The following is a 26,267-nucleotide window of genomic DNA, read 5'->3' on the forward strand; positions in this document are numbered from 1 at the left end:
TGCTACAACATGGATGAACATTGAAGACATTATGCCAGGTGACGTCAGTCACAAAGATAAACACATATGTGGAGAACTTAGAGTAGTCAAAAATCAAGAGACACAAGGGTTTGGGAGGGCAGGGGATGGAATGAGGGGTATTGTTTAATGAATACAGAACATTTATTTTTTAAGAGTAAAAGAGTTATGGGGATGAATAGTAGTGTTTGTTGCATAAAATTATGAATGCATTTAATGCTGCTAAATTGTACACTACAGGATGATTACAAATAGGACTTTTATGTTACATATTTACTAACATCACTGAAAAAAAATTTTAAAGAGTATGTATCAGGAAGATACCAATAGCAGAAATGACAAAAGAGTTAAACAGTTATCAAAAAATAGCTTAATGTCTGGCACATAGAGGACAGTCAATAAATTTAGCTTACACTTAAATAGTTCCTATGTGGCAGACAGTAAAGGAGATGCCTGTATTGACAAATTTATGGAATGAATAAGTAACTTTTAAGAATCAAACATCCACTGAGGATTTCAAATTAAGTAAGCTATTCAAAATGAAGAAACATAAAAGATTCTGAATATATCAAAAGACAGATTTCATGAAAAAAAAAAAAAAAGCCACCTGACTGGGGGTTTTGAGAACATGGGAAGACCAAACATATGAAGCAAAGTAGGATAGTGGCTAAAGGAAGTCACTCAAGGTAAGAGTAGATTTTTTAACATCAAGCTTAAAACCAAGGTAGCATACAGAAAAGTCAATTTGGAGATAAAAGGCAAAAATAACAAAACAGAGAGAAAGAACTTGAATATTAAATGCCTACAGAATGCAAGTTGGGAAAAGAAAATATGCAGGCACTGCACTCAGAACAGAAGAGATGGTTCAGTTCTAAGGACAAAGAGTAAAGAAAATATGAAATGAAAAATACTGAAGACAAATTTTAAGTCTGGAGTTTAAAAAACATCAATGGGCTATTTAACCATCATGTTTACTCTTCAAGAAAACCGTGACCTTTTAATTTTGCTTAACCATTTTTACAAGATAGGAAAAAAGTTGATTTGCATTGTAAGTCTATACAAATTCAAACTGATAACATCATAACTATGTTCCTATGAACGTGTAAGTATCTTTAAGACATTTAATTCTTGTTTGGTAATTTAATGGTTAAACATAACAAGTTAACCACAAACGATAAAATAATCATATAAATCATGATAGAAAAAAGTCTTTTTATCTCAACTTTCCTGATACACCCTTAAATACATAAATTGATTTTGTTCACTTATTAGAAATAAAAAGATGTAAATGGACTGCTGTCACCATTAAAAATGTGCCACCTGCCTCAGTTACTGAACTTCATATGAATGAAAAAAAGAAAATTAAGAAAATAATTAAGTACATACCTGTTCCAATGTGTTGGGAAGGTTTTGTTGGATGCATGGTGCCATGACAGACATTTTGTTGAACATTACTCTGTGAGTGGATAAGGCCAGTTTGTGTAAAGAACTGATTAAGAGAAGAACAGAGATCAGCAAATTGAACCTGATCTAAAGACCAGTTCTTGAGATCTGCTTGTCTCATACTCTCCATCAAACCTATGAGGAAAGCATTAAAAAAAGTTAGTATAGTTCTGTAAACATTGCAAAGGTACTAAGACAATTTTTTATTTTCGGTTCTCAAAATTTCTACTTGTGATTTGCCCATGCAATGAAGAATGACGCTTTAAAATTATTAAATGCCTGATTCTTTTAAATGTGGTCAAATTTCTTTCACAACCTTTTTTTTAGTATGAAATGATTTTTTAGTTCAACCTTGAAATTGAAGGTGTTTCTACAGAAAACACAAAAGTTAGAAACATATAAGCTATTGACAAATTTGTTCGTGTAAAGTACAAAAAATTTATTCATAAATAAAAATACTTGTAAAGAAAGATAAAAGACAAACTACAAACAAGAACTAATATTAACAGGACAGCAAACTAAGACTAATTTACTTAATATATGTTTACAAATCAGTAACCGCAGCTACCAAAAATTCAATAGATAGGCAAATGGTGTGTTAATAGAAAAATACACACACACAAAAAAAATACAAATGCCTTTTAGACATATTAAAATATTTGTCAACTGTTACCCATAATAAGACAAATGGACATTATAACCAAGGGTAAAGTTTTCACTTTCTAGATTGGCAATGTTCCAAAAGTCTAACACCATTCTATTTTGCAAAGGCTTTGGGTCAACAGCTGATTTCATACATTGCTAGTAGGGATGCAAATGGCACAACCTTTTTTTTTTTTTAAAAAGATTTTATTTATTTTTATGTAGAAGAACTGGGGTGTAGGTCAGAGGTGCAGGGATGAGAGGATTTACCAGACACACAGTGGGGAGCAGAGCAGGCGAACAGGCACTGCTATGGGGAGCAGCGAGCAATACAGGAGAGGTCTGCTGTACTATATGTGGGTTAGCTCCTTGGTGGGGACTGAACTCAGGCCATCGCAGTGGGCCATCCTCGTGATAGCACTGAGATTTTAACCCCTAGGCCATTAGGGAGGCCCCAGTACAACCTCTTTAAACACAACTTGGCAATACTGATATCTAGATAATGAATGCATATACCTTCTCACCCAAAAACTTCACTTCCAGAAATCTAATCAACAGCTATATTTATTCAAACATGTTTTCAAAGATGCAGATATAAAATAGCAACTGTAATATTTTTTACATTATGTTTACTAAAGTAATGGTTTACAATACTGTATGTTTTTAAGGTATATAATGTGTGTTATCTAAGAACTTTTCTCTGTGACTCTGCTAGATCAACTGGCAACAGTTTACTTATGAATTTTGCAAAGTATTGTTTTTAAGCATACCACCAACTGCATATAAAGTAATGCTTTTTTCTACTACAAAGACGAATCAAATAGTGAAAACGGAATCATACACATTTGGTTCTATGACAAAAGGAACCAATACTCACCTTGGAATTGTGAAAGATCTACATCTGACCAATTAACACTGCTGGCAATTCGACAGCTTTCTTTTAGCATATCAAGTGTTGCATACCAGTCATTTGAAACACCTACCAAAATAATATTGAAAATACTATGAATCTTGAATAAAGTTTGAAATATACACTTAGGGAAGACAATGAGCAATTTTAATTGGTGAATGAGAACCAACACTGCTAAACATTTAGAAATTGTACTTCCAGGATAAAAATCTTACCAGTGGTTGGTAAATGTACAGTTGGGCACGGTAAGGGAAGAACCTGTACACAACTCCAAAGAGTCCCATTCACCTAGTCTATGCTCTCTGGTGTGTAAGCAATGTCAGTTAAACACCTCACCAGAAACCACTTAACTTAAAAGCAGTATTTTTTTTTTTTTGATTCAAAATAAAGAATATTTTGTCCTGTGCAATCTATCATCCTAAGATAAGATACTTGGCGGGAATAAGCAAAGGAAGAAGACTGGGAACATTCACTAAATACTTAAATGAAGGTACGAGATCAGACATTCCTATTTGTATTCCCAATGTAATCCTCCTAACAACACTGTGTAAAGTATTTTAGTTCCACTTTTCTTTCTTCAATAATCACAAAGTCACAGTCGATTACAGACTGTGAATTTCTGTCTTCTAAATGCTCACAAAATATTTGCTTTCTAAAAAGGTAAAACAAGAATTAAAACCAAAACCTGCACCAGTTGTTGATTCTGCCTGTCTTACCACAATAAATTTTAATCAAGAAAATTTCCAGGTCAATCTGTAGATTGAACGATTTACAACTCTAGGGTTATTATAGTAAGCAAACACAAAATGAAACAGATGAGAAGGGTTTTGGTATGAGTATATATGTATAAACCCAGTTAACAGAGGACAGATTCCTAATTCACAGTTAGCCAAACACAAGTCAGGAGACACAAACTTACCAGAATTACAGGATACCTGCTGTGGTGGTGGGGGCGGCTGATGTGCTAACGTCTGATGCTGATGGTTTGGATGGTGCTGTATGTGTTGATGTGGAGAGGGATGCTGGGGGTGTGGGGACTGGAGCTGGCTGTGTGGCTGCGGATGCGGCGCTGGGTGCTGGGGACGCTGCGAATGCTGTGTTAAACCATGTGTTCGATGGGGCGGATGTGGAGACGGCTGAGTGTGCATCTGGGGGTGGGACAGCGAGACTTGTGCAACCGAATTACTGCCCGTGGTATTGAGGCCACTGCCATGACTGTTGGACAGATTGCTTTGGTTGCTGTGTGGGTGAGAGCTCACTGTGCTACTAGGAGAGTGCTGATAGGAACAGGAAGTGTGGGACTGCTGGGAAGATTCAGAAGGGATGTTCATCAAACCTAAAAACAGAGAACAAAATCATTTGTAGTCAGATTTAAACTATTTTATGACAAACATTTGCAAAATTATTTACAAAGCAAAGGTTTATGTTGCCAGAAAATAACTTTGGTCTACTTTAACAAATACTGATGGAACATCCACTGTACACTGGACTCTGGGGTTACTGGCAAGTGTAAGAACGATCATTCCCTGCCTTCAACTAGCTCATGAACTAGTAGGAGAGGCAGACACTTGAGGAGATGATGTTCAATAATGAAAATACTAAAGCAAATATATACAAAGGGGATGCTTCTTGCCTGTTTACCTAGGAAGGACCCTTGCTACAGACAGAAAAGGCTTCCTTGAAAAGGCTGTAAAAAAGGGTATTGAATGATGCTGTAAAAGTGGGAAAAGTGGGAAAGGTGTTGGGTGACATTCAGATGGTTCTCTGAGGCCTGATGACCAAGGTTTTGACAGGAGAGGGAAGAAATGACATTCAACATGGCTAGAAGCCCTAAGTCTACAAAAAGCAAGATAGCCATCTCTGCTGTTCTTTTTCACTACTCTCATGACACAATCTTAAGATAGACACAGCTTAGGAGTTAGAGCACACATTTCATAGCACCAGAAAGTAGAGATTAAAATCTCTGCATTGCCATTTACACACTTGGTAACCTCAGAAAGTTATTAACCTCAGAAAGTTATTAACCTCAGAAAGTTATTAACCTCTCCAAGCCACAATTACCTCAACTATAAATGGGTATGATAAAGTACCTACTTCATAGAGTTGTTGTGAGGATTAAATGCCATGGTACAAGTGCAGGCTGCAGGATGAGCTCAGTAAATATTAGCTGCTATGATGATGATGATGATTAGGCCAGAAGTGCCTAATGTTAAAAATAATGTATGTTTGGTTTGCAAGTAAACACTCATTTTAATAAATCTTATTGCAACATTTGGTTCTATATAACTAGGCTATTTTCGTATCTTAAAGGATAACTCGTACAGTGTTTTTCTGAACCAAACACAAAAGTTATATTAATGAAAATTAAAATTTTGCAGCATAGTGTCAACTACAAAATAATCAACTTTTAAACAGAAATAAAATTATTCTCATGCTTTCACTAATAGTAAAACTGTTATGAGTACATTGTAAGATAATCTTAAAATCTAGTAAGTAAAGGGGCCTCCCTGGTGGTGCAGGGGTTAAAGACAGCGCTATCAAGCTATTGCCAGCCACTGCAGCAAGAGTTCGATCCCCCCGCTGGCCAGGGAGGTGACCCACATGAAGCAGCAGACCTCTCCTGTCTCACCCGCTGCTCCCCTCAGCAGTGTATTTCAGTCAATCTGCCTGTTCCACATCCTCTCACCCTCTGCACCTCTGATCTATACCCCAGTGCTTGTATGCATGAATAAATAAATCTTAAAAAAAAATCTAGTAAGTAAAGATGTTATAGGCAGAGAAATTAATAAAATTTCTTGCCTTGGCCCTGGAAAATTGTCATTTCTAGGGAATAAAACGGTTATTACAGCAAGATGAAAGAAAGCAGTTATTTCATTATCTACTTCCAATAGTCCTAGCATATTAAGAGGAAACCCAAATATGATCTCTATCAAAACTTTCAATACCAAATTATTTTTAAATAAAACAAAATACCTTTCAGAAGCACAATCTACAAAAACAATAAACCTAAAGTTGTTTCTTGAAGCCATGAAAGGACATCTGCTAAATCTTCATGTGCAAATGCCTCCTTCCACAGACCTTCACAAAAGTCAAGGACTCCAAAGTGAGTGAACAATCAGTCTAATTGTCTAACTTATACAAATAGGGATGCTGAGGTCCTGATAGATGCAGTTAACTTAGTTCACTCTATGGTATTCCATGGGCTAGACCCAGAATACCTATGAATGACCTTTTCTTTTTCTTTTAGTTTTATTAGTATAATAAAAATAACATTATGGGCATCAGAAACTGTTGCCACTATTATTTCAAAGTCATTATTTTTCCATTATGATCACCAAGGTTGAATCTACTTAGTCAAGTCTTCTATTAGTTTTTTCTGTACTTTTTATAGACAGAAAGATAATAATCAGATAAATCAATGCCCTATGTAAACCACTGATATTAATATATACAACACATAAATATTACCATCAACTTTCACAGTATCTCACAATGATAAGCATTAAAATGTAGATTCTATAGAGACAAGGATGTCTATTTTTTGTTCACTGTCATGAACAGGTAAGCGCTCTGAATGAGAGGATGAACAGTTAATCTGCCAAACAAAGAAGGAAAAGTTTCAATACTAGAGTTCCCAGCAATTTCTAACTAGTGTTCCATAAAGGAAAGAGGATATAACATCTTGATACTACCTAAAATTAAACCAGTAGCTAGTGGAACACATGACTGCAATAATGTAGCATTTGGCTAACACTTAATAATGCATCTTATGGGGGCCTCCCTCGTGTCGCAAGGAGTTAGGCACGGCACTATGAGGCAATCCGCAACCTCTGCAGCACGAGTTCTATCCCCAGCCCTCTAGGGAGCAACCCACATGGCGAAGCAGACCTCTCCTGTCTCACCCGCTGCTCCCCTCAGCAGTGTATTTCAGTCAGTCTGCCTGTTTTGTTCCCCACTCTGTCTCTGTTGAATCCTCTCACACACACCACCACCCCATCCCACCCACCCTGCAATTCTGGCCTGTATCCCAGCTCTTGTATGCATAAATAAATAAATCTTAAAAAAAAAAAAAGCATCTTATCCAAAATCACCTTTAATGTTAAAATCTGATTTAAGCATACTGTAAAAAAGACAATGACCCAAAGCTAACTACTAATGTGTTCATCTACGAGCTAATGTGTTCATCTATGAGCCACATGTGAAATTGCAAATTTGTTGCTACATGTTCCAATAGTTAGCAATTTGCTAATACTAGTCAGAAAAGAAAGGAGTACATCCATTCTTGTGGTACAATATTTACCACTCAAACACTTCACGAGCCCAACACCAGTAATTAACTATGGCGATCTTCCATATGGCACAGCTGCAATGTCAAAATTCTTCAAGGCACCACCAGCAACCAAAGAGAAGCAAGCGTAGGAGATGAAATTTACCTGCCATCCTTGTGCTATGATGTAAATATATACAGAATATAGTAAAGATACAAAAGCATAAATGAGAATTTAATCCCGATCATAATCCTACTAATGTTCTAAAAGTAAGGAAACAGCTGCTATGTGAAAACAATTCTTAAAAAAGTTTTCAATGAAAATTTACAAAAAGTATTTTAAAAAACACAAACTTACCTTGCTGACTAAGTGACTGCTCAAAAACTGACTTGTAAAGGCTTCGAAATGAGGCACTGAGATCTTCAAAATTATATTCTGAGAAAAGTAGCTGTTTGTCTCGTTCTGGGAGGTTGTACTGTGCCTGCTGTTGTGGCGTTAATGACTGCGAAACAGGTTCTGGATGGTTTGTCACCTAATATTGAAAGAAGATATTATCAATTTTAGTCGCTCCTTCTCAGAATAGGTTCATTACAGAAAATATGTAACTAAAAATATTCTAACAAGTTAAAGAATCCAAAGGAAATAAACTTCCCTGTCTTTGGCTTTCCCATCCTGTTAGGTTGGGTACACATACAGAATAGACTACAAAATTATTAATTTGGATCTTGAAGAACCAGAGAAGTATAACCTAACCTCTACAATTCGAACATGAGGGGAGAGAGTTCAATGCATTTAAATGACTTGTTTGCTCAAAATCTTATAAAGTGTTATGCAAGACCTGGATCCTTTCAGTTTCTATAGAATCTTCATACTGATTTCTTCAGAAGCAATTTCATCTCAAATTCTACTATACTGCAAAGCTACTAATATTTCTCATTCATTTATTCAATTACTCTTTAAGTATTTAAACCCAAATACTGTAGTTGCATGGTACTACCCAAAGCAGCAACTTATTTCAATACATCTAATCTTCATTTCTCATGATTTTTTTACTGAAAACTATGAGGAAATGAAAGATGAAGATCAAAAGGCCAACGGAGGCCCCCCCCTGGTGGCCCAAGAGCTTGAGTGCCGCGCTGTGAAGCTGTCCGCAGTCTCTGTAGCACTGGTTCGATCCCAGCAGGCTGGTGAGGGTCCCACATGGCACAGCAGACCTCTCCTGTCATGCCTTCTGCTCCCCTCAGCAATGTACTTTGTCAGTCTGCCTGTTCTGTTCCCCACTCTGTCTCTGGTGAAACCTCTCACCCTCCCACGCATCTGGCCTGTTCCCTGGTTCTTGTATAAAATAAATAAATCTTTAAAAAAAAAAAAAGGCCAACAGAGTTTCTGAGAAAACCAGAATAAATCTGGGGCCTAAGCTATGCAGGAAAAAAAAAAAGTGCATAACTCCTAAAATACAAGAATTATCTTTGAAGGCAGCATAACTAGAAATTAATAAAAAATGACCAGTTGTATTTCTTGAAGATTAAGTCAAGAGGTGGTAAACAACCATGTGGTGTTTTGAAAAATCAAGATATGAACACTCACTGTAAATTTATGCAACCATTCAAAATGACGCTCACAAGGAACCTGCAATAACATGGAAAAACACAAATTTTCTGTGGGGAAATGGTCTCCACCATTGGCACTATGGCAACCTTACATATCTCTACGTAGGCCACGCAGACAAGTCTCAATGGCAGGATGATGTATACCTCAGTAGAACACTGTCTTGCAGCAAGGGATGATCAGTGGTTTTATGAATAGCAAATTCACATTCACCACTTCTCAACTGCATTTCTTTCTTGTAGGAGGAGGCAGTTACGCGGCAGTTTCTCATTCACCTATCTATCTTGCTGAAGTTTCCGAGAGACAGTTTCTCACCTGCCAATCTCCAGAGAAGCACAGGACTGCTACCTCACTCCCTCCCTTACGGTACGGATTACACAGCTGCTGAGCAGCAGGGTGGAGTGTAACACTTCCCAGCTACAGAGACCCAAGCACATATGTAGTCTTGTCATTTGGTTCCTCAGGTCTGGTGAAGTACCGTGGGGTGAGGGAAGCTGACACTATCCTCATCTGACTTCTATCTGAAGTACTAAAACTGCCTCAATACATTAGAGCTCACTGTGTCCTTAAAGGCTCAATTTGTGTATATGTCACAAGTACAAAAACAGGTGATGATGTACTTTATGACTACTTGGTATCTTATTTTTTAAATTAAAAAAAAAAAGCTGTCTAAAATATCTAGCTTTTAACAGGGGAGTTTAACCCTCTTACATTTACTAGTATAATGGATAGCTGTTCTTACGTCTGTCACCTAGTTCTAAATGTCCTGCTTGAATTTTTCCTCATTATATTTTTATTTATTTTGGCTTAGAAATTTTCTACATTCAAATTATTTTGAAAGAAATTAAAATCATTAGCCCTTTGCTTAGCTTGTTTCGATGCTACAACTAGTTCTTTATCATAATGTCATTCTTACCCAGCACTTTTTATCAATTTTTTTTTTTTCAGGAAAAGTACATGAAAACAAGGGTAGGATACTTTCTAAGTTCTGAATATCAAAGAATGTCATTCTATTGACCTCATATATGAATGAAAATTTGACTGTTTGTAATCCCAAAGCTGTTCCCTCAAATATCCGCATAAAGTATTAATCCATTATCTTTTGACATTTAATACTATAGAAGAGAAGAGTGATTTGTATCTCTTTGAATGTATCTTCTTCTGCCAAAGTATTTACATGGGTAATTGCTTAAGATTTTTTCAAAACTGCCATGATAGGGCCTCTTCTGGTGGCGCAGCAGTTGAGCGCTGGGCTGTGAAGCTGCCCGCAGCCTCTGCAGCACCGGTTCGATCCCCAGCCTCTGGGAGAGTGTATTTCGTCAGTCTGCCTGTTCTGTTCCCCACTCTAGCTCTGGTGAATTCTCTCACCCTCCTGTGCTTCTGACTGTACCCAGTGCTTGTATAAATAAATAAACTTTTTTTAAGATTTTATTTTTATTTATTTATACAAGCACTGGGTACAGTCAGAAGTGCAGGAGGGTGAGAAAATTCACCAGAGGCAGAGCAGAGAGCAGAGCAGGCAGACTGATGAAGTACACTGCTGAGGGGAGCAGCGGGCGGCAGGAGAGGTCTGCGCGCCATGTGGGACCTTCACCCGGTGGCCAGGGATTGAACCAGTGTTGCAGAAGCTGCGGGCAGCTTTGCAACACAGTGCTCAACCGCTGCGCCACCGGGAAGACCCAAAAAATAAATCTTTAAAAAAAAAACAAAACTGCCATGATATATCTAAAAACAAGTTTTCTCCTATTAACTTTCCTAAAACTCAGTAACTCCTTTAATCTTTATTTCCTCTAGAAACTGCCCCTATACCAACTATTCTACTTTCTTCTTCAGAAATACATAGAACTCTGAATTCTCCATGTCTAGCACCTTCTTTTACATATTTTTGATTCCTTTATCTGTTTCTTCTGCATTCTGGGAGAATATTTTAATTTCCCCCCCTCAGAATACAGGTAAGAGTTTCGCTGTTACCTTTCTTTTTTCCTACAATGTGATTTTTTATTCTGGTCTCTAAGTTTTTGTTTTCCTTATGTTATTTTCTTCTTTTATTCCCACTCCCCCCTTTTGTTATCTTTGACTTGTGAAAAATTTTACCTGTTTACATATTCAAGAACAGGAAGTGATCTCAGGAGATCAAATTTATACCAATGAACAGTGTCATATATGGATCTTGGGCTCTGTTCTCTGTCTACTGACAGAGATGGTTGCCAGACGATTTGAAAAGAAGTATCAGATAACCCAAGGCTGATGTTCTTATAATAAATAACAAAATTAGCACAGGAGCAAGAATAGTCACACGCAGGTATCTTTATAAAAGTTTTGTTTTCCAGACCAAAACTGAAACTACAAGACTAGTTAACAATTGGGTACAAGGTTATCCTAACTTTAGGGTTTGTAGACTACTCTTCTCAAGTCTATAGCAGGAAAATAAGTTGACACACACATCCTTGGAGCTTTTTTACCAAGGACTGTAAAATATCATCAAATATAGAATTAGACTAAAGTACTTTTTATTTTTCCTTTTCCAATTGCACAGATGGAGTAAAGGAGACCAAAATATGTAACAAAATATATTTGTACCTAATTTGGTAAAATATGAACACCCAATTAAAACACTATCAGGTACTCCCAAAATTATACCACTATATAAACAAATGCCAACTCAATAAGATTTGATTGAAGAAAAATTAACATCATAAAAATACTACCGAAGTAGACATCTGTTCTACTTATTCAAGTTAATGAATTAGTGAGAAATAGACAGCTTCATCTTTTATTTTCATTCCAATTATGTTTGGTTTAGGTTTTAAGTACTAGGTGAACACTCAACAAAGAAGTTAACATCACCACAACTTACCGGCGTATAACTATGTACACTTCCAACACTGTTTAAATTAACAGATGCCAAACTCTGGTCCGAAAGACTGTTGTTAAGGCTACTACGTGGGCTGTCACTACCATCCTGATCAGTGTTATATAATGTTACCTAGAATGAAAAGAGAAACATTTGAATAAGTAGTGCCCACTATGAGGAGTACTATTGAAGCAACTCTACAAAAAAATGCAACTACGGCGGTATATGGTAGAAAGACAAATGGTCTTTCCTTTGGTGCTTAACTCACCCTAATTTCATCATTAATTCCATGTTCACCATGAAATAATTTACTCTCAAACTAAACATATTCTGTCTAGATGTACTTAAATTCAGCTTACTAACAAGCATAATTAGTTCATCAACATTTAATGAGGGGATTACAGTAGATTTTTATTGCTAAGTATTTCTAAACAATGCAAATTTATTTTTACTTAAACTGGCAGGGCTTGGTATTCTCAAAGACATATCACTGGTAGTATGTATTTTTACAATGTTTGACTTTATAATAAGCATAATAATTTTAAATCAGAAACTAGAAAAAGGTATTTTTAAAGCAGAAAACTAGTCTAACTTTTCTTCAAGGTTTTAATCAGATGCTACTATGACTGCCTTTCTCTCTATTCCTACTTGCATATATATTTGGCATTAAGATCTAACTTATTTTTACCACTACTAGTCTATTAACAACTAAAGTCTTTAATAAGTAATCATAAACAGCATAGTGCTTTCTGCTTAGTATACAATTAATAACAAGTATTTGCTGAAACAAGGATGGAGCTAGAAGGGATTATGCTCAGTGAAATAAGTCAGAAGGATAAAGGAAAATATCAGTTGGTTTTACTTATAGGAGGAATACAGGGAATCCAAAAAAAAAAAAGGGTCCAAAAAAAAAAAAGAGCACGCACCAAAATTTGCAGCTGAACTATAGATATGAGGCTTACAAAAGGGGAGGGGAAGAGAGATGGGTCAAAATAAGGATGGGAAAAGCACAATGGACTATAATGATGGTTCACAGGTGGTGGAAGATTTAGGGGGACTACACACTAGCAGAGAAATCACCTACTGAACAAAAATAAATAACAATGTAAATAAATATTTGTTGAATTAGTAACCAAATGAACTATCACTATCTTTCTGTACTCAATGCTTACAAACATTTGCCAAAAGAGGCTGAATATGTGGAAAATTAAGCATATGCCTTTATATTAAAGGCAAAACGAAACTGTCCCACATTCACATCAGTTAAGAGCCTTTATGTGTCTAGGAAACATTTGTAAAGCAGAAGAGTGTAAGAGCAGGAAATAAAGAAACCTCTGACAAATATTTAACTGGTAAATACTTCCATTGTAAATTGAATATACACACATACAACCTTAGAGCCTCCTAGAAATAATTTAAAAAAAAAAAACCTATAAAACAAACAATATCAACAAATCATATGTATCCTATGGTCATTTTCCTAGGTGTTCATTCTCTTCTGTCTGTGCTCAGTTACTTATCAATAAAGTCAGAAATACCTTCCATTATCTTGGACAAATCTTTATAGCTTATTTTATTTGGAAGGATAAACATTTCTATTAAAATATACAGAGACTATTATTAGTTTACACAAATGCACAAATTATTTAATATAGGTTTATCCATGCACTTACCACCCAGATCAAAGCATAAAACAGCAGTTCTCAAACTTTGATCTCAGAACTCTTTTACAGGTCTAACAAACTGAGGAATGAAGTTTCTGTTTATGGTGATGTGTCTATCAATAATTGGCAAAGCAGAATTAAAAACTCCAAAATATTTAAAAATTAATCAATTTTAAATAATTACACATCAACTATGTGTTAATATAAAAAAATTCTTCCAATAAATAACTAAAATTAGAAGAGTGCCATTCCTTTACATTTTTGTAAACCTCAATGCCTGGCTTAAGAGGAAACAGCTAAGTTCTCACATCTGCTTCTGCATTTAACCTCCTGCAATAGGCTGTTTAGGTGCAAATACAGAAAGAAAACCTATCACTCATAGACAGACAGACACATACATACACAGATGGATGGAAATGGAAAGTGAAGAATATTTTAGACTTTTCAGATAATTGTGGAAAGCCTTCTTTGATACTATACCAACACCTGACAAGTGACAATTTTTTAAAGATTAGTTGCAAAATAGAATCTGAAACTGTAAGTCACTAAACTAAAGCCCGCTATTTTACCTTGTACTTTAAATGAATCATTTAACCAAGTATGATTTTATAACATTAGGTACTGGTCATTTGGAAAACACTGATCTCCAAGTTATAGAGATCTTCCAAGTAGTGGTACATTTTATTATATAACACCAAAATATCACACTTGCTAACACCACCATTAATTTTATTAGAGAATCTTTAAAGTCCTTGAAGACTGAGAAACTATCAAGACTCACTGTAGTAGATGGTAGATGTTTTCCAAATTGTTTTTGGCTTAAAAGTTTAAACTTTATCATTGGCAAGAGGTACTAATCATCCGTGACCCTTGTAGTGGCACTCACTTTTGCTCATTTTCAAGAAAATTAATCTGCCAAATATCCAACTATGAATAATCATTAATGTTGTTCTATCAAGTAAAAACAATGATCCATGAACAAGGCAGCTAGTTCAACCCAATCACATAACTCAAACAATTCTATAAATGTTCCTTGAAGCAACAACTCTATTTTGGTATGCAATTTAAAATGGTTTTATGCATACTTCTCACTTCATCATACAGAATATTACAAAGATGTATACTCAATAATACAACTATTTTTCCTGCTTCACCGAGGATTTTCTTAAATAAAACTGATTACCTTCTTTAATCTAAAGGGTATGTAGCAGTGAAGAATATAATGACTACTAGTACAGTTAGCTGTTACTGCCTGGATTTGTGCAGTTTACATACTGTTGCTTTTGCAGCATCAGTGAAAATACAAAAGAAAAGAGAAGATATTATAGTTATTATCATAAAATATTTCGACCTCATTAACCCTAAAAGGGTCTTGGTTACCCAGGTATCCACACACCACAGACCCACTGGTATAGAATATTATTATTACTCCAGTAGGCCTGTTCAAGAACTTTCCCAATCACCATTCACCAGTTAGTAATTATCGTTTCTGTCTATTGTCCCAAGTAACCACTATACAGTTTTCTACCAATATTGATTAGTTTTCTATTTTTGAACAGAGTTTAAATGGAATCATGCAATGTATATCCTTTTCTGTCCTCTGGCAGGAAATTTAGCTAAATGATTACACAATGCTTTGTTTCCTATTGCATTAATGCCTGTACTTAATCTGTATTATTTCCTTTTTTCTATTTTTTAAAATCATTTTATCCTTTTTCATCCAGTTGAGTACTTTGTTTCATCACTTATATTTATGTCTCAGGTCCATCTGGAATTGATTTTTGTAAATGGAAAATCTGATTTTTCCATTGGTCCACTCCCATTTATTCAAAGACATCACTGAATTCTGTTCCCTAATTATCAATTACTGATAATTGGAAGTATAAATCTTCTCTCTTTTCTTCAATATTTTCTTCAAATACTGTTTGCCAATTGGATTCCCATTTATATTTTAAAATCAGCTTGTCATTTTCTCCTCCCCTCATCCCAAAAGAGCATCCTGGAATTTTGATTGGGATCAATTTAAATCTGTAAACCAACATAGGAAAAACTAACTTCTTTACAATTATTTTCTCTATGAAAATTGTATACTCGTATCTCTTTTACTCAGAAATTTTTCTGATTTTCTAGGTAGAGTTCATCTTTTGTTTAATCCTAGGTAAAATGCTAACATTAAAGTGTTGTTTTACCTTTTAATTGTCTATGCTATTATTCAGAAATAAAACTGCTTTCTAAAATGAAACACCGGTCTTGATCTTGCTAAATTCATTACTAATTCTAAAGGTTTATCTTTAGTTCTTTGCATTTTTCATACGAACAACCACATCATCCATGAATACGACTTTATTTCTGCCTTCCCAAATGTTATGCTTTTACTTCTCATTCATAACATTTCCATTTCGCCTCATACATTTTACTGTGACATGTTATAAACCCACAATACATTTCTGCTTTAAACTGCTCATTATTATTTTTAAAAAGAATTTAATTTATCCAGGGCTTTATGTTTATCCATGTAGTTACCATTTCTAATATCCTTCATTCCTTTACATAGATTCAGATTTCAGTAACAAATTTATATGAAGTCACCCCCACAGCTCACTAATGCTATTAACTCTTATGCCAGTTTTCTCTCTGTTTCATTTTAGGTAATATTTATTATTGTATTTCCAAGTTCACTAATTTTTCTTGGTATAATGAATAAATGTACTAGTAATCCCATCCAGTGTCTTTTTCAACTCAGACATACTTTTTACCTTTAGGTAGTTTGATTTGGATTTTTAAAAATATCTTTTATGTAGCTATATACATGTTCCACCTGCCCTTTAGTTTCTCCATGGTATGCACTGATACTAACTGGTTTCTCTTTTAGCTTTTTTGAAATATAACTGTCAGCTAACCATGTGTAAGTTTCAACTATAAAACATGTTAACCTGATATTCTCAGATACTACAAAATGATTAATACCGTAGCTTACCTCCATCACCTCATTAATTGCCATTTCTTTTTTGTGGTATGAACATTTAAGATCCACTTTTTTTTTAAGATTTTATTTATTTATTTATACAAATACTGGGTACAGTCAGAAGCGTGGGAGGGTGAGAGAATTCACCAGAGCCAAAGCAGGGAGCAGAGCAGGCAGAAGGACCGAAGTACACTGCTGAGGGGAGCAGCGGGCGGCAGGAGAGGTCTGCACGCCATGTGGGACCCTCCTCCGGTGGCCGGGGAACAGCCGGGGATCGAACCGGCGCTGAAGAGGCTACGGGCAGCTTGGCAACCCAGCACCCAAATGCTGCGCCACCAGGGAGGCCCAAGATCCACTATTCTTAATGATTTTCAACTATATAATATTATAATATTAACTATAATTTCCAAGTTATGCATTAGATCACCAAAACTTCATCTTAAAACTGAAGTTTGTGCCGTATAACCACATGTCCCCATGTACCTCAAACATTCACATCTTGGTAACCACCATTCTACTCTGCTTTATGGTAACCACCATTCTACTCTGCTCTTTAGATTCCACATATAAGTGATACAATACTGTATAGGTCTTTCTCTTTCTGATTTATTTCACTTAGCCTAAAGCCTCAAGGCCTATTCATATTACTGTAAATAACAGGATTTCCTTCTTTCTCATGGCTGCATAACATTCCAGTGTCTACATCTTCTTTATCCATCTACTGATGGATACTTAGGCTGTTTCCATATGGATTTACTCTGCTATCTGAAAGATGTGAGTTAGCAGTTTCTTTTCTGAAATGGAAATCTGATCAGTTATTCTGATTATACAATGTTTCCTTTTTATTATTTTCTACAAATAAAAAGATCCCATGTGTACTATGTTAGCACAACTGTGTATATAAATACATTTTGTATTTATGTGCATGAGAAAGTGGAAAGTTGAGGGACATACAAGCAAGAGCAAATGAAATCAAAGGAGAAAGAAGGAGGGTAAAAGCTAGAATGAAATAGAACATGAGCATGAGTGTGAGAAATGTATGGTTAAAAGTTGCTCATGGTCTAGTAAAGAAAACATCCACAGGGCCTCCCCGGTGGTGCAGCGGTTGAGCGCTGGGTTGCGAAGCTGCCTGCAGCCTCTGCAGCACCGGTTCGATCCCCGGCTGCTCCCGGCCACCAGAGGAGGGTCCCACATGGTGCGCAGACCTCTCCTGCCACCCGCTGCTCCCCTCAGCAGTGTACTTTGGTCCTTCTGCCTGCTCTGCTCCCCGCTCTGGCTCTGGTGAATTCTCTCACCCTCCCGCACTGTACCCAGTGCATGTATAAACAAAACAAACAAACAAATAAATAAAACATGCCTCTATTAAAAAAAAAATTAAAAAAAGAAAACATCCACAAAACTGAGTTACTTCATGAACCTCCCAGTGTCTTTTTTAGAGTTTTCAGATATGAGATTAAGAAATGACTTAGTAAAGAAGAGATATTTGTGTTCCACCAGGTATCTAATGAGTTTTGAGTGTTGATTCACACACAAAAATGCATCAAACAATAACATACCATTTCTGGGCTTTTACCTATACTTGAATATTGAAACAGGTTGACCATATTCCAATAAAATCTAAGCATTTGTCCAAATTTTGGACTGGATTCTGTTCACTTTCTGGGAATTTAATAGTCTTTTTTTCAATTACATATTTAGAGGGGTAATTAATAATTTTAAAACAAACTCATTCAATAAAATGATGACTCCAAAATTCTATCAATGGGAAATAGCAGTGTCAAGAATTAAATACAGAGTATCCCACTATGCACCTTCCAGTTGCTGTAGAGAAATATTTTCTTCTCTGTGTATAAAACGCAAAACAAAATGGGATCAGCTTTCAGGTTGCTATACATGAGTTAGCCAAACTTTCATCACCTTTAACCTCCACCATATAGAATTCTATTGTTATTATAATGGAAAATTAAATGTATTACTCAATGACATTCAAAAGTGTTTAAAAAGAATTACTTTGTTAGTCACAGTGTTGATTGCCAGAGTTGGAGAGGCACTTCCCGAAATAATATACTCCATTCCCAAAGAATCTGAATCTATGCTATATGGAGTTGAGGCCTACAATACAAGAACAAAATAAATAATTATTACCTTATATATCCAGCAACTTTAATACAATTTGAAGGCATTTCATCAAATTCTCCAACATCTATCCAGCTTTGTGTTTTGTTTCTGAAAATGATCCACTACTGAAATCGCCTCTATTATATTTTAAAATGCTGACCTGATCCTATAAAGTCCACTGGTGTGGCTATTCCTTAACAACTCTTTTACTTGGTTGGTATTAGCAAAAATTAAAAACTTCAAGACTGTTAATGGTTCCCTAATCTCCATTCTCTACTTTCTCCCTTTTAGTAACAGAATTCTATGTTATCAACTCATGGCTGCCAGCTAATGACTATCTTTTCCCACTTCATTTGCAGTTAGTTGTGGCCTTTTCACAATGAGTAACAATGGACCATAAGCAAGAACAAGTGCAACTTCTGGGTGATGTCTTTGAAAGGAACTTTCTTGTCCTTCATTTTCTTTCCCTCTTATTGTAGGCTAGGACACAGAAACAGTAGTGCTGATCTTGTTTAACCAAAAAGCTGAGGGTAAAACATGGACATGGACATCTGAATGATCTTGGGGAGACATGGACATCTGAATGATCTTGTGGAACAGAGCTGATTATCACTCTGATTCACCTATCAGTTCTCAGACTTTTACTTGAGAGAGGAAAAAGTCTCTCAGGTTTATGCCTCTCAGTTGTTTTATCATTATTTTAACTTAATTTAGGTATAGCCTAGGATGACTTACACCAAAATGAGGTATATGCAGCAGGCAAGGAAAACTGACAAAAGCGCAGGATAAAAAAAAATGGAAGAAATGACTGAAAATTCAGTGAAAGGCAAATTAACAAATCTAAGCAGTTAACCCAAATCAGGACAGATTCAAAGAAAAAATAGAGATACATGATAAGTGAATCATTGAAAAATATAGAAAGCAGCCAGAGAAAAATGACATCCCACATACAATGGAATAAATGGAAAATAAGCATGTCTCATAAAAATGATGGAGATCATTAAGAGTCTGAACATCTTTAAAGTGTTCACTCTCTTAAAGTTTATGAAAGCATAAAAATTTTAATCCAGATTGAATGAGCGATAGTATATCATCTACATTACCTAATGAAAATATTCTTTTTTTAAAAGAACCATTTTTTTAATTATTTATTTGTTTGTTTGTTTGTTTGTTTATACAAGCACTGGATACAGTCAGAAGCACGGCAGTGTGAGAGAATTCACCAGATGAGAGGGGAGAGCACAGCAGGCAGACTGACGAAGTACACTGCTGAGGGGAACAGCGGGCGGCAGGAGAGGTCTGCACGCCATGTGGGATCCTCGCCCGGTGGCCAGGGATCGAACTGGCGCTGCAGAGGCTGCAGGCAGCTTTGCAACCCAGCGCTCAACCCCTGCGTCACCGGGGAGGCCCGAAAATATTCTTTATTTTAGGAATGAAGGCAAAAGAAAGACATTTTCAGAGAATGAAAACTAAGGGAATTTGTTGCTATGACACTTGGAATATAGAAAGTTCATTAGGTTGATGGGAAATTATAGCAAAAGGAAACTTTAAACCTGGATGGGTGAATTAAAACATTAGACATCTAAGTAAATGTGGAAGACTGTTATTTTCCTATTAGACTTAAAAAAAAATCACATGATTTAAGACAAAACTTGTAACACTGTGATGTTATACATAGTACAACTACATGAGGAGAGAAAGGGCAAAGTGAACACATATGGTTGGAAGTGGTACAATATAACTCTAAGTAGATGTTAAGGGTTAGATTACAATCCTAATACAATAATCCTAATTTCAATCCTAATATAATAAAAGGTATAGCTAAAAAGTCAATAGAGAAATTAAAATAGAACATAAAAAGTCCCAATATTCTAAAAGAAGGATGAAGAAGTTGGGAGGGGGCTTACAGGGGGAAGAGAAAGGAGCTAAAACACAGAGATCAAATAGGAAATAAAATGCACACCTAAGCCTAACATCAATAATTACACTAATGTTAATGATCTAAAATAAAAAGGCAGAGATTGGTAGAGATGCTTAAAAAAAAAAAAGACTCAGATATATGTGCCCTACAAGATTCACAGTTTCAAATACAGAGGCACAGATGGGTTGAAATACAAGAAAAAATATACACCATGCAAGAGCATTGAGGGTGGCATTGCTTAGATTAAGTCTTTGAGAGTATATCAGAGATTTTTAAAATTCCAAAACAAGACAAAGGCATTATTTTACATACTTTTACAAACTGCTTTAATTCATGGCTTAATAGGAAACCACTGGATTCTCATATCTACCCCTGCATTCCACCTATGGCAAAATAACAAGTCACATCAACTTTGAAAAATTCTGGGGGAACAAAAGGCCTTTAAAGAAATGTTAATATTATTATAAACACAGTTTTGACTTTGCGGACCCCCTGAAAGGGCATCACATACTGAGAAACACTGCTTTAGCATTACAGATTCCTATAAGCAAAGAACAGCATTACGAAATAATTAAGACACAAGGTGACACAAGGTTGAAATTAAGAAAAACAAAAGGGGGCCTCCCTGGTGGCGCAGCAGTTGAGCGCTGGGTTGCGAAGCTGCCCGCAGCCTCTTCAGCCTCTGCAGCACCAGTTCGATCCCCGGCTGCTCCCCGGCCACTGGAGGAGGGTCCCGCATGGCGCGCAGACCTCTCCTGCCGCCCGCTGCTCCCCTCAGCAATGTACTTCGGTCCTTCTGCCTGCTCTGCTCCCTGCTCTGGTGAATTCTCTCACCCTCCCGCGCTTCTGACTGTACCCAGTGCTTGTATAAATAAATAAATAATACCTTTAAAAAAGAAAAAAAAGAAAAACAAAGGGGGGGGCAATCAAAGAATGAAGAGAATAGAGTATGTCCTGTGATTATTAACATAAAATAGAAAAACTGCACTACTGTGGAACACTCATTGTCTCAGAGCATTTCTTTAACGAAAAATTGCCAAGCTGGGTTCCCTTTTCTACATGACATCAGCTTCCTTGGAATGGTATATCTGCTTGTTGGGCTTCAAAAAGAAAAATGTCTACAGAAAATAGAAGAAAAAAGTTTTTTAAACTTTTTTCTGCACTAAGCAGCTTCCAGTAGCAGGACACTTTTCATTAACAAATAAGCAATACTGGTTGAAATGAACATCTAGCCAAATCAAAAAGCAAAATATAAAAGATCAAAGAGAATACAAAAACAGAAACTAATAGGATAGGAATATCAAAGCCTCAGGAAATCACTGTCCTTCTTGGACTCTACACTGCAGCCACACTGAAGAGTAACTGCCTTGATTTTTAAGCACTTGTTTTAAACCACTAGTCTTCACATGTAAGCTCCCCTCACATACCAAACATCCTCATTTGTCTTATTGTTGTTCATCTAATAGGCCTCCAGTTAAACATCAGTTCTTCAATAAAACCTTTCCCAAGCCCTAGAATCAATTATGCTTCTCTGTTATTTGACCCCATAGTTTTCATCTTCAGGGGAGCCACATACTTTATCATCCACATGATAGTTTAAGAATGAAGAGGAAACTACTAATAATACTGAGACAATAAGCAACATTATGAATGTAGAGTCAACCTAGCCTATCAGTTTATCTTCTTTGATTAAGAGCTACACAAGCAGACAATAAGCCAGTTTGTAGGCCACAACTCACCCAATATTTAGTTCTAACAATTAGAATGTGAAACACATGCATTCATTCTCAATGAAAGGCATGAATGCAAATTAATAATCAAATTAATTGAAAGACAGAATACTAAGCTCTCTTGCAAAAACAAAAACTTTTGTACCCCTGTATCGTACCTTGCATCAAGACCTCTTATCTCATGCCTCCTCTACCCCATCCTCCAAAGCCCTCCATAAGAAAAAGTAAACTACCAGAGCAAAGGATATCTTTTTGTTCACTGCTGTTTCCCCAGCATCTCAAAGAATGCCAGCTCATGGCAGGCATTACACAACTCAAATACGCGCTCTATAAATGTTCTAATTTGCACTGTCTCTCTCCCCTTGAAAGTTAATCACATAATCCATAGTCTTCTCAAGAGTCCCAGTAAGACACAATCTTACCTTACTCTGCACACAATACTTTATATCCTTCTTATAATACTTTCCACATATACTTTGTCTTTGTGCCATGGCATAATGCCTGACATACAACAGTTACCAAACAAATATCAAATATATCAAACAGATAAAATGAAAGGTTACACTCAATTTTGAGCATGTATATAGAAACCCAACACCATGCTAATCTTCTCGATAACTTTTTCATTCATGTTTATAGCCCTACATTTCACAAACTTGTCCACTGCAGCTCCATCTATCAATACTTAGCATTGAGGGGGTTAAGAACAAGCCACCAAAGAATGCGCAACTTTGGCATGTAGACTATTTTTGAGCTGGAGGTAATCAAGACCCAGCAAAATCAGGAAAAGTTTTTGTAAGGACATGACATTGAAATTTAAGGGATTTTTCCCTGTTGGGCTGGGTCACCAAGCATAGTCACTTTCATGTCACAGCAGACCTCAATGGCTAAAGGTAAGAACCAGAACATGCAAGCACTGGTAATAAAGACAGGCTACAATTCCAGGACCATGGAGAAAAGAACTAGTTCTTTGACCTATTCTTACAAGGTCAATAATCCCTTTCATGAGGGCTTCAAGTCTCATGATCTTATTGTCTTCCAAAGACCATCACACTGGATCTAGGATTTCAACTCTTTTTTTAAAGGCAAGAAGAAAATGAAACCACCCATCATCCCAGCTATGGAGGTTTGCCCAGCTTGTGTGGGGCCTTTCAAGGATACTTGGGAATGCCTAAGTCAAACCTATTCAATTGACATCCACAAGCCAAATAGCCTACTGGGGCTTTCAAAGTAAGAAAAGGCTGTTCTCTGCCTAATACAGTCACAGTAGTGACTGGAATCTTTGAGGGTGCCTGGAATCTTTCAGTAACGTTAGGGTATACCCCAACCTGATTCTTCAGTGGTTCCCAGGTTTCCTCATATTCCACTGGAGAATGAGAAACAAAAAGAAGGAATAAGGGGTCCTTGTATCCAATTTCTCCCCGTAAGGGCAACCAAATGTTGCCAGGAAAAATTGGGATGTAAGTCAGAGGCACAGGTCAAAGAATTCACCAGAGACAGAGAACAGAAAAGGGGGATTTACTGAAATCCTCTGCATTGTTGCTGAGAGGAACAGAGGGCAAGACAGGAGAATTCAAGAAAAGAAGAAAGGAGTAAGTATTTTGACAATCAAGAGAAAACACAGACTTATGTTCATATACATGAAGGGTAAGGGAGGTGGTTCAAAGAACTGAGTTAAGAATGTAAGGTTAATAACACAATAGTTATTAACAAAACTTTGAATGTATAAAATCATACAAAGAGCCATCACTATTTGACTGTCTCGGGCATTTCCTTAGATAAAACCCAATATTTACTTACAATACAAACTCTGTCCTAACAAAATACTCCCTCCCCCACCCAAAAAAAAACCTTCTAAATGAAAAACATAGGCACACCACTCTATCAGGATAGGAAATTATGTTTTGTAAGAACACTAACTTTAAGAGTGTTAAACATTATTGGTATTCCTGATTATATATACTCTGTTTATTGCTAGTCTCTTTCTATAGTTCCTTTCCTACAGTAGCAACCAACACACAGTTCATAAATATCAATATTATAAATGAAAGGCTCTGGTTCTAGATATTTTATGGAACAATAGTACAAGGTAAATTGTTGAGGTTTTCATATATTTTTAAATTTAAAATAAAGCTGAAAAGATAAACAGTAAAAAAATGAATTAGAAAATATGTGCAAAATGTATATTTTATTCATTCAAGAATATATATTCAAAATGTATATTGTATTCATTCAAGAACGGATGCTCCATATATAGAACACTCTGTAATCTGAATCCTATACTTCTACAGACTTCCATTATAAAACTGACAACATGATTTCAAAAAAAAAATGGGGGGCAAAGGGAAAAGCTTCCAAATAAGGATTACTCTATGAAACAAGGTTACAGAATAAAAGGTAGGGTTAATATCAAAAAAGAAATGCACAGTTGACAACCTAACCACCAATTCAAATTTCCAAAAACAATTCAAGTTCCAGTAACTTCAGAAAAGAGCAGTAATAGAGAAGACCATAATTCCTCAGTCCTTCAAAATACACATCATTGCTGATGCTCTGGGTTAAAAATATGTGGATTTTTCTTCCCTCCCTTCAAACTATGGCAAAAAATATGAAATGGTTTGTACTCCACATTTCACAAGACTTAAGTCCATATGCCTAGTCTGTTTTAAAAGGCAGAGGCTGAAGGGCAGAACTGGAGTTCATTTCCTCTTAAACCATAACATACATAACTCATCAATATTTCAAGCTTAGAATTAAAACTCTTACTAGACAGAAGATTATGCCACGAATACTAAAGTTTATTTTGTATAAAGCCAATTTTGTTCTAGATTGAAAGATCACCTTAAACCTTTATCACTTGGGAACTGGATGAATGCCTTCTGCTGGCTCCATAAATATGCCTGACTAAACGCCATCAAAGCTATGCCTCAGCTATGGCTCTCCTGATCTCAGTTTAAACCCAATTTAAGCTCCTTATCATCTTGAAGTTGAGTTGTTTCATCTCATTACCAGTAAGGAGCACAGAACAAATGTATTTGAGCCGACACTGACTCAGTTTCTTTCATCTCATTTCATTCTCTTTGCCCTAGTAATGCCTACAGCAAGCTGTGAAAATCACTGGAGATATATTCTCTCTGCCTTTTAGGGAATCACAGCCCAGCAAAGAAGACAAATATAGAAACAAATAATTTGTTTAAAGTATAAGAAAATTCTGTAAAGTAACTTAAAATCCTGCAATAAGGCAAATGAAGAAAGAGGAAAAACTTCACAGTGTAGCTAACATTTTAAACAGCTCTGAAAGATAGTAGGGTAGGTGCTGTGTGTGGGTGTGGGTGTGTATGTGTGTGTTTGAGCTGAGATGAAGGAAATGTAGAGTGAGGAAAAACTAAGGGTAAGGTTAATGTCTAATGACAGCCAATGCTTTAACTAAAAGTATGTCGAACAACTTAGGACAACTACGTAAATCCCTTTCTCTTTCATTCTTGCAAATTAATTTAACCATAGGTTCACAAGAAATAATTCTCTAACACACATACACTTAGAAATATTGTGTACCAGGTAACTATCAGAAAGTAGGAAACAGGAAAAAGCATTTCAGAACAACTGGGAAAATTCAATGTAATCAGTGTAATCAGACTGACCACCTGCATTACAAGAGATTAAAACCAGTCCTCAGTGTTGTACATGCAGGAGAACCAAATTAAAAATCAAAAGACCTGAATTCAAGTCTCAGAAAAAAAATCTATGTCCTAATTACAAAAAAAAAAAAAAAAAAAAGACTTATTTAATTCCTACACTGTCCACCTCACTCAAAAGAGTTAAGATCAAGCAAAATAGTAAGTATAAAATGTGCTTTGGGGAGGAAAAAAAGAAAATGCTAGTTAATTGAACCATTACTTTCATTATGGTTATATTTGTTGTACAGGAAACGAACTTTTAAAATCCAAATTTATGACAAAATAACCCCATCATGACAAATTTGTGATAAAGAGCTTTTACCCGTTCTACAGATCGTGCTCTCTTCTTTGGCCGAGTAGGCAGCGCATCTTCCTTCGGATTGGTATCTATTGCCCAATAGGATCCCTAAAGATAAAGAAATAAATTATATTTTAAGAGTATTGTACAG

At 36.0% G+C, this 26,267-nt stretch overlaps 1 protein-coding gene across 2 annotated transcripts in view; it reads right to left on the minus strand.

Annotated features, from left to right (window-relative positions):
* Positions 1–26,267, minus strand: part of FOXJ3 (forkhead box J3) — a gene marked incomplete at both ends in the record, with an annotated part of 57,692 nt that overhangs the window by 2,742 nt on the left and 28,683 nt on the right. The window contains 7 exons of one of the 2 annotated variants that reach the window (XM_084242175.1): positions 1,405–1,596; positions 2,981–3,082; positions 3,933–4,349; positions 7,639–7,813; positions 11,747–11,875; positions 18,383–18,484; positions 26,141–26,224. In XM_084242175.1, coding sequence (XP_084098301.1) covers positions 1,405–1,596; positions 2,981–3,082; positions 3,933–4,349; positions 7,639–7,813; positions 11,747–11,875; positions 18,383–18,484; positions 26,141–26,224 — 1,201 coding nt within the window. The remainder of the gene's footprint in view (positions 1–1,404; positions 1,597–2,980; positions 3,083–3,932; positions 4,350–7,638; positions 7,814–11,746; positions 11,876–18,382; positions 18,485–26,140; positions 26,225–26,267) is intronic. The other variant, XM_084242176.1, reaches the window with a different exon arrangement.

The sequence above is a fragment of the Talpa europaea genome (assembly GCF_964194135.1).
Source record: "Talpa europaea genome assembly, chromosome: 9".
NCBI lineage: Eukaryota > Metazoa > Chordata > Mammalia > Eulipotyphla > Talpidae > Talpa > Talpa europaea.